The sequence below is a fragment of the Hydra vulgaris genome, chromosome 12, assembly GCF_038396675.1.
Source record: "Hydra vulgaris chromosome 12, alternate assembly HydraT2T_AEP".
Lineage (NCBI taxonomy): Eukaryota > Metazoa > Cnidaria > Hydrozoa > Anthoathecata > Hydridae > Hydra > Hydra vulgaris.
The window spans coordinates 52,144,313-52,153,945 of record NC_088931.1 but is presented as its reverse complement, the minus strand read 5'-3'; the positions used below and the strand labels follow the sequence as shown (position 1 = coordinate 52,153,945).

Genomic DNA, 9,633 nt, shown 5'->3' with positions numbered 1-9,633 from the left:
CATTATTATTTTTATTATATATAAATGATTTGTACTTAGCATCAAATATTTTAAATGTTATATTGTTTGCAGACGACTCCAGTCTTTTTTATTCCAACAAAAACATAAAAGTTCTCTTTAATATATTTAATGAAGAACTATTAAAAATAAACGAGTGGTATAGAAGTAATAGACTTTCGTTAAATGTTGAAAAAACTAAATTTATTTCATTTTCTAAACCTAGTAAAGGTGATGATGTTCCTCTAAAATTACCTAATCTTTTAATCAATGAAACATTTATTAAAAGGAAACCAATCATTAATTTTTTAGGAGTAATACTAGATGAAAATTTGTCATGGAAACCACATATAAAATACATAGAAAATAAAATCTCAATAAATATTTCCATATTATATAAAACTAAACCATATCTTAACACTGCTTCCTTGAAAAAAACATACTTTCATTTATTCATAGTTTTATTTCTTACTGTAATATTGTATGGGGTAGTACTAATTAAAATAAATTAAAAAAACTTTATAGTAAGCAAAAACACGCATGCAGGATTGTATTTGGTTGTAAACCTCTTTTAAGGAAGCTTGGTGCCCTAAGTATCTAAAAACTTAATATACGCCAAGTTCTACAATTCATACTTAAAATAAAACATGGGCTTTCTCCTATTGTATTTCAGTCTTACTTTAGTGAAATCTCGCACAAGTATCCTACTAAATTTTCAATTACAACTTTATTGTACCAAAAACTAACTTAAAACTAAGTTCTTACCAAATCCAACACTGTGGACCGTTTCTATGGAAACACTTTTCAAAATTTATTACAAAAAAAAAAATTCAAAACATCTCTTCGAACAATTCAGGAAAGAATCTAAGAGTCTCTTATTACAAATTGACTTTGATTTAAAATATCTCTTTTAAAATAAATACATAAATAATATAAATTATCTAAAAAAATAGCTATTGACACTACTTCTCTTTTGTTGCAGTTTTATTTTTATTTTATTTTTTGTTGTTAAAAAAATTTAATACTTTTATATTGTTGTTAATCTTTGATATACTGCGTTATATTTCAACACTAATATTTATATTATAATAATATTTATATTGTAACTAACGTGTTTAAAATTCTTATTATGTACTTAGCTACTTTTCTTTTTTGTATATAAACTGACGATTTTTTTCAATGTTAATGGGGCTTGATGATAAGACAGTTTATGTTTTCTGCTTGCTCCAGCTCTCTTATTTATTAACACGATATATTTGATTGCAGATTTTAATATATGTTAAATAATATTATTAATAAAAAAGAAAAACTATATACTCCTGTCTTGAAAAAAAGTCTTTTCTTTTCGATCGCTAAGAACAGGCAGCCAATGTTGAATCTGATCTCACTTCTATAACAGATTAAGGCTTGCAGTAGTTATTGAATATTAATTCGAACAAAACTCAGTTATTTACTGCAAACAAATATTGCAATACTGTTGACATTTCTAAATTGATAAATGGCAACCCTCTCACAGAATCCTCTTCTTTATGTCTTCTTGGATTATCGTTCAATACTAATCCCTTATGGAAACCATATACAATCAATTGCTAAATTAGCGCCTGCTAAGGTTGCTTCTCTTTATTGTGTTTGCCATCTTCTTACTCCTGATTACATTTTTTACCTATAAATATTTATTATTTACCCCTGTATGGAACACTGTTGTCATATTTGGGCTAGTTCTTCTAATGATGCTCTTTATCTTTTAGACTAGATCCAAAAACGCAGTGTAATCATAGTTAGACCCGCTCTATCTACCAAGTTTTAGCCTTTTTTCGATTGTCGTAAAGTTGCATCTCTTTTTCTTTTCTAAAAATACTATCAAGGTCGCTGGTCAAAGGAGCTGTTATCTCTAGTTCCATCAACTAAAACTCATCCTCGCTTGACTCGTCGTTCAGCAAAGTCTTATTTGTTTACTGTATCTGTTCCTGTGTGCTCTAAAATCATTTTACACGTCTAGTTTTTTTCTTTGCACTTCAACCCAATGAAACTCCCTCTCATCTTCATGTTTTCCTGACTCATACAACCTACAACTTTACAACCTACAAACCTTGTTTGTGTTTGTGAAAGTAATTTATTTACTATGACAACCCTTGTTGTCATAGAAAATAAATTACTTTCACAAACACAAACAAGGTTTTTGAAAGAAGATTGTACTGATCTTATCATCAGAACCTTCTACATGCGTATGTATATAAACTACATCAATACATAATCAACATATAAAACGTAATTTACAATAAAAGTTCTGAACAAAATATTTAGAACAAGTTACAATTTAAAAAACCTGACTACATTATCCTATAGGATAATTAAATTTTTCAGTTTATATGTGAAAATGGGAAAAGTAAAAGGTATATCGAAATTAAACAAAACAATTTTATTCCAAAGATATGTCATACAAAACTGATTAAACTTGGTTCGACAAAAGGGTTCGTATATAAAATTATTATTTCTAAGTATATATTTATTTATTGGTTTTAAACATAAGAGATCTTTGAATATGGGTAAAGACATGTCATTTTTCCACATATACATAAAGCATGAAACATTAAAAGCATTAACCTCATAAATATTGAAAACTTTCATTTCAATAATAAATGGTTTGGAATGAGTGCATTGATCCGCAAAATTAGTTAAATGGATTGCGTGTTTCTAACGGCGATAAAGGCATTTTATCTTAATTTTTCAGTGCTTTCTCGTGCAATATAAGCATAATTTAAATAACTATGAATAAATTAGAAATAAAGTTGATTTAAACTTTTTTTACATAAATATGTTCTGGTTTTATATAAAATTGCAATATTTTTAGAAATTTTTGTATTAATTTAATCGATATGCGTTTTCCATGTGATGTTGTCATCAAGATAAACACATAAAAACTTTATTACATAATGCCTTTTAAGAGTTAGTTTGTTGCATGTTAACCATTGCGATATACTTTCAAGTTCATCATTCATAATACGAGGGTCACTATTTATATTTCGGGAACTGGCACCACTGATGTCATGTGAGTCCATCTGACGGTTCCATTGTAAAGTTTGACATTTTTGATGATATACGTACTCAGAACATTTTGTCATACGAACACTATTTGATTATTTTATATTTAGTTGAAAGTTTCGTCTCAGCAAAAAATGGAACTGAATCGTGAACATTTTCGTGCGATGATTTTTTACGACTTTCGACGTGGGTTATCACAACAAGAGTGCGTCAATCAACTTAATTTGACTTTTGGCGATGAATCTCCATCAGAAACCACTGTGTATTGCTGGTATAGTGAATTCAATCGTGGTCGTAGTTTCCTGTCCAACGAGTTTCGTGAAGGTCGTCCGAAATCGACTGTAGTGCCAGAAAACATCGATGCTGTGCACGAAATTATTAAACAAGATCGTCATGTAGCCTATTGTGAGATTGAGGCATCCCTAAGCATTAGTTCCACCAGTATATATGCGATTTTACATGAAAACTTAGCTGTGCGAAAGTTATGTTTGCGTTGGATCCCATTAATTTGACAATTGCTCAAAAAAAGACTCGTATCGATTGGTGCAAAGAAATGCTTAAGAAATACAACCGCGGTGCTTCAAAAGACGTTTATAAAATCGTGACAGGTGACGAATCATGGATATATTCGTATGAGCCCGAAAGTAAGCAGCAATTGACTGTATGGATGTTCCAAGATGAACCAAATCCAACAAAAGTTGTTCGCGCACGAAGCACTTCAAAGAAAATGGTGGCCTGTTTCTTCGGAAAAACTGGTCATATTGCAACAGTGCCTCTAGAGGATCGTAGAACAGTAAATTCTGAGTGGTACACAACCATCTGTTTTCCAGAAATCTTCTGTGAAATAAGGAAAACAAACAAGAGACGTCGGAATGTTCTTCATCATGACAATGCAAACTCTCACAAATTGGCTCAAACAAGAGACTATTTGAGCACTCAAAACATCGAATTGATGGGTCATCCGCCGTACAGCCCTGATTTGGCACCCAATGATTTCTTTTTGTTTCCATCCGTGAAGAATAAACTGCGTATTCAACGATTTTCATTGCCCGAATAAGCTATTGAAGCGTTCAAAAATCGTGTTTTGGAGATATCTCATTCAGAATGGAATAAATGCTTTGAAAATTGGTTTAAGCGCATGCAAAAGTGTCTCGGTCATTTTTTTGAGTACTTTGAAAAGCAATAAAAGTTTATTCGCAGCTTAACTATTTATTTTTGTTCCCCGAAATATAAAAGTGACCCTCGTATAGAAGAGTTTGTATATGTCATTATCGGAAAAGAATAAGTTTGTGTCGTCAGCAAATATGATTTAGTGTCGTCAGCAAAAATAAGAGATTGTTTCAGTAATGTTGAGGTCAAGTAACTAATCGTTTTAATCTTATTTGTGAGAAATGAGTTCCACAATTGTGGTCCTCTTCTAGATATTGAGAATTGGGATTGACTCAAAGACATTTTTGGAATATAGTAATTTTGCTTAGAATGTTTTGTTTCTTATTTATGATCAATAAGTTGGAAATAATTATGGAATATTTTTGGGACAAAATTATTTTTTACTTTGAACATAAACTGAAGGATGCTATAGATGTTTTGTTCATAAATATTAAGAACTCTCAGTTCTTTCATTATTTGTTTAGTACTAACATATCCATTTGTGAATATGCGGCATGCTTGATTTTGTTTTTTATAGACTAAGGCTAGTTTTGATTGGTAAGTACTTGCCCAGGCAACATTGCAGTAACTAATGTAGCTATGAACAAATGCAAAGTATAAACTTTTAAGACATACTTTATTAAAAGTATACTTAGTTTTATGCATAATCCCAATGCTTTTAGATATTTTATTTTCTAACAACTTGATATGCTCTTTCCAGCTATTATGTTCATCTAGAATGACTCCTAGAAACTTCACAATAAATGCTCTTTTTAGTATGGTTTTGTCAACTAAAATATCCGGAAGTTTTAATGGTAATGTGTCTGACTTTGATGGTTTTGTGAAAAGAATGTATTTGCTTTTTTCAATGTTCAAGGAAAGTTTGTTAGCTTTCAACCAATCGCTTAGCTCTTCAAGCTCCTGATTTACTATGTTAAAAAATAGTTTTAATATTTGAGTGGGTGTAGAAAGCTTGGGTGTCATCTGCAAAAAGAATAAAATTCAGTATACGAGAAGACAAAAATATGTCGTTAATATAGACAAGAAAAAGCAAAGGACCTAGAATAGATCCCTGGGGAACGCCACAAGTAATGGTTTGAAGGGAAGTGTAAGTTATTGTAATATAAAGCTTGTTTACGATTGTTTAGATAACATCTAAACTATTTTAGATCTTTATTTTTTATACCATAATTACTAAGTTTGTATAGACGGATCTTGTGATCCACTGTATCGAACGCCTTTGACAGATCGATAAATACTCCAAGTGTATATTGATTTTTGTCAAACCCATTCAAAATTTAGTTGACTAACTTTATTACTGCATGTTCAGTTGAATGGTCTTTTTTAAATCCGTATTGGTTATTAAAAAGGATATTGTGATTTTGAAGGAATGAAAAAAGTCTGTTGTACATTATGCGCTCTAGTAATTTCGAGAAGCATGAAAGTATGGAGATAGGCCTATAGTTTGATAATGTAGAGTTATCTCCGCTTTTATATATCGGAACTACGCGTGCTTATTTTAAGTGTTCAGGAAAAACTCCACTTTTTAATGAGAGATTAAAGATATACAATAGGGGATATTCAATAACATCATAAACTTCTTTAACCACATGAGAGCTGATATCATCAAGGCCCGGACTCTTTTTTGATTGTATTGTTTTAAATGCGTTTCGAAGCTCATCAGAAGATAAGTCAAACTCGTCCATTACAAAGTTCACTTCTTTTAAATACGATTTAAATATTTTTTTACTTTGAGTTATTTTATTAGCTAGTGTGTTTCCGATGTTTGTAAAATAATTGTTAAAACTTTCAGCAATCTTTTTTTGATCATTAATATATAGATAACAATGTTTTGTTATCTATATTTAAATGGTTTGGCAGGATATTACCTGGATCAATCTTTTCCTTTCCTATTACTTCTTTTATAGCATCCCATGTTTTTTTATTATTACCAATGTTATTTTGTAAAAGATTTGAATAACAATTTTTTAAGCTTGTTTCTTAAGTTTTTCCAAAAGGTAATATATTTATAAGTTTTATATATTTTTTCATTTTTGTAGGTTGTTTTTTTTTTAATATTTTTCGTAGAGTTTTTTTTTTTTTTTGAAAGGTTTGATGAATAAAAAAATAACATCATAAAAAAATTTAACGCATAGATAATATCTATATATATATTTAGCTAATATCTATATCTAGTTAATATCAAACTAATGAAACTAGTTATTATAAAAAGAAGATCAAAATAACTTTTTTACCTAAAATATCCCGCTAACGATTTGCATTTCTTTGCAGCATTTTGAAGCTCTTTTCTATCAGCTGCTCGTTTCCTAATTTGGTTAACCAAGTTAACCAAGTTAACCAAGTTAACCAAGTTAACCAAGTTAACCAAGTTAACCAAGTTAACCAAGTTAACCAAGTTAACCAAGTTAACCAAGTTAGGAAACGAGCAGCTGATAGAAAAGACCTTCAAAATGCTGCAAAGAAATGCATGTTAACTCTATCGTTTGCTTTTAAAAGTGAATTAGTAGAATTAGAGAATTGAATTACAATATAAAGTCTGGAGAGACTATTTTTCAATTTTCGTTTACCAAAGATTTCACAATGCAATGACTTGTAATGACGCCTTACGTTTGTGAAACAATAAAGTAAAAATTGTTTCATGAGAATGATTCATAAAAATCAAATAATTATCATAAAAATTTTGATGAAATATTTTGACATCGAAAAGAGTCTAGAAATAATTTTTGGCGTCAAATTAAAAAAGGCACTTTGCATAAAAAGGAAGGTCGATTGCACCTAACAACCTCCCCTTTCCCCCACGGTACGGGCCTAGTGCATTTTAATGTGCGCTTACTTTCCATAATTTTGATTGATGTTAAACATGCTTATTTTTAAATTAAGATGTTGAATTGTCTCTGAAAACTTTTGTAATATCGTTTTATAGTAACTCAATGATTTTATTTGTCTTTGCAATAACAGATAATTTAGTACGATCGTTTGATTCAAAAACTGTTGCGAGAGATTTAATTTAAAGGTGTCAAATTGCCCATGTAAAAATAGAGTTTTGACTTTGACCAAAATGAGCTGTTTGCTATTTGTTTTGGCAAAAATATATTTTCTGCTGAGTCAAATTGAGAAACAAATTTAGTGGAGTCTTTTTGAATCACTGATTGTACACACTTAAAAAAGTGGATAGTAAATGGTCTGTCATGGACCAGTCACATATGGTGTATATTTAAAATTAAAATTCGGCTTTAATTAAATTCAGTTAAGAATTGCAAATGTTCATTTAACTTTCAGTTAAATTTCAAAGTTATTGCTTTTATCAACTAAAAAAGTATCAGTTATAATTATCTTTCAGCACGAAATCTTACTTATGTATCACTTACTAAATCTTATTTATCGCTCTCAAAAAATTCTTAAGGTAAAAACAGGTGAATATTTAGCATAATAATCTCCACGGTCTTTTTTCCTTTATAAAATTAATATTCGAAAATTTTTAATAAGCGTTTTTAATGTACTTTTGTTGATATTCTTTTAAAAACTTTAGTTGAAAAGATCGCATAACTTGATTCCTCGTCAAATTTTTTCATCATGTTTTAAAATATGGTTAAATATGGTAAAAGGAGCTTGCTATAATTTTGAAATAATTTTGTTTTATGAAAAATGATTATTCGAAAATGTTCCTGCGAAACTTTCATTTTTTTGACAAAAGTTATAAGTTATATGTTATTAATGTCTTTTATTTAAAGACTTTGGCATGTAAATTTGGGTAGTGGTTACACACGAGCAGTGAACGCCTGAAGAAGGTTATTTAAAAATATACTAATACGATGACAAAAGTAAGTCAGACATAACACCCAAACAATACAATAACAATAATAAAATTTTTCAATAACACCTAAAATAAACAAAGATATACAACAAATGTATCGCCTACAAAAACTTACAAAATAAAATGACTGCAACAAGTATGCACACAATAATGTAAGGCTAAAGAATGGGAAAAAAACATTAGTATAACAATAAACGAAATTTGTGTAGTGGTTAAGTAATAAAATATCTCCTCAGAGTCGCATCATTACTGGCGTTTCGATGAGGATTAGCAAATTGTTATTTGATAAGTGATTATAATGTTATGTATGTTTTTTACAAAAAAGTTCGTCGTCCATGTGGTTTTTTTTTAAAAGTTTTAATTTTATGAAAATTTTGATTAATACTGTAATCGTAACTAAAGTTTTATTTATGCTTTCAGTTAAATGCGGCTTTAAAATCCAAATTTTAATTCGGGGTACACGTATGGTCTAAATTCGTTTTCCAGTTATATTCGGGTCTTTAAAAGTCAACTTCGCCGACTCGACATTATTAGGATGTGTCAATTTCCCCTTTTTTTTTTGAAATCGTGTAAAGAGTAGTACTTTATTTAAATAAAAAATTAAATTTTTTTATTAAATTTTTTGCTTTAATAAAATATTTTCATCACGCATGAATAAATATATGACGAGGAAATTTGATGCTAAAATAATAAAATTTAATTTTTCATAAAGAAAAATCTGTTAGCTTAAAATCCGTTTTATTTTTGTTTGAAAAAAAAATGCATAGAAACATTAAGTTTTGACTTGATTCAAAGATACCATTGTTGTGAAATATGAGTATGCTTAGTGTTTTTCATTTAAATCACCTAGTTTAAAATTGTAGTGGTTTAAATTTCTTTTTGAATAAAAACAAAACATAGTAAAATTTTTACATATAAAACATCTTTCTTTAATTTAAATTCAAAAAATTTGAAACTTTATCGTTTAAACGTTTGAGTAAATAAAATTTAAAAAGTTTTTTTATTTCAAGATAATATTTTTTTACTTAATTAATGTTTTTTTTTTCCAGCTAATTTAAAGTGCTCATATTACCAAGTGGTCTGGGGGTAATATGAGCATTTTTGCTACTTTTTTAAAACCTGCGTTTTTAAGAAACAATTTCGGGTGCCCAAATATCTGTGTGCATTATGAGTAGTAGGGTGAAGTGAATTTTAGTTTTTTTTACAATTCGTTTAGCCTGGGTGTGCAAAAGTTGTCTATTCATTTCAGAAATACTTTGGAAAAATATCAATGCTCTTGGAAATTATCTTGAGGTTCCTCAAGACCTTTAAAATTTTAATGGGTCCCTAATATTATGTAAAAAAAAGTTTTTCAAAAGTATGTCATGTTGGGTCTCAAAAGAGGCAAAATTTTATAAAAATTTCAAAAATAACAATTATTTTGAAAAAAAAATTGTTATTTTATAGTTTATTGCAGAAAAAAATGACCTTTTAAACTAAAAATGTCAAAAGTTTATTTTTTTAAATTATAATGTCAAAAAAATCTTAAAAAATAATTTTTTTATAAAATAATTGTTATTTTTGAAGTTTTTATAAAATTTTGCTTCTTTTGAGACCCAACATGACATACT

The 9,633-nt window shown here is 28.7% G+C and overlaps 1 protein-coding gene across 1 annotated transcript; it reads left to right on the top strand.

Moving 5' to 3' along the window:
• Positions 1-3,173: 3,173 nt before the first annotated feature.
• LOC136088183 (uncharacterized) lies at positions 3,174-3,551 on the top strand. Its single transcript, XM_065811861.1, has one exon. The coding sequence runs from the start codon at positions 3,174-3,176 to the stop codon at positions 3,549-3,551; it is 378 nt and encodes a 125-aa protein (XP_065667933.1).
• The last annotated feature ends 6,082 nt before the right edge of the window (positions 3,552-9,633 follow it).

Coding starts and splice junctions, on each gene's coding strand:
- LOC136088183 (XM_065811861.1), top strand. CDS start 3,174: ATGGAACTGAATCGTGAACATTTTCGTGCGATGATTTTTTACGACTTT.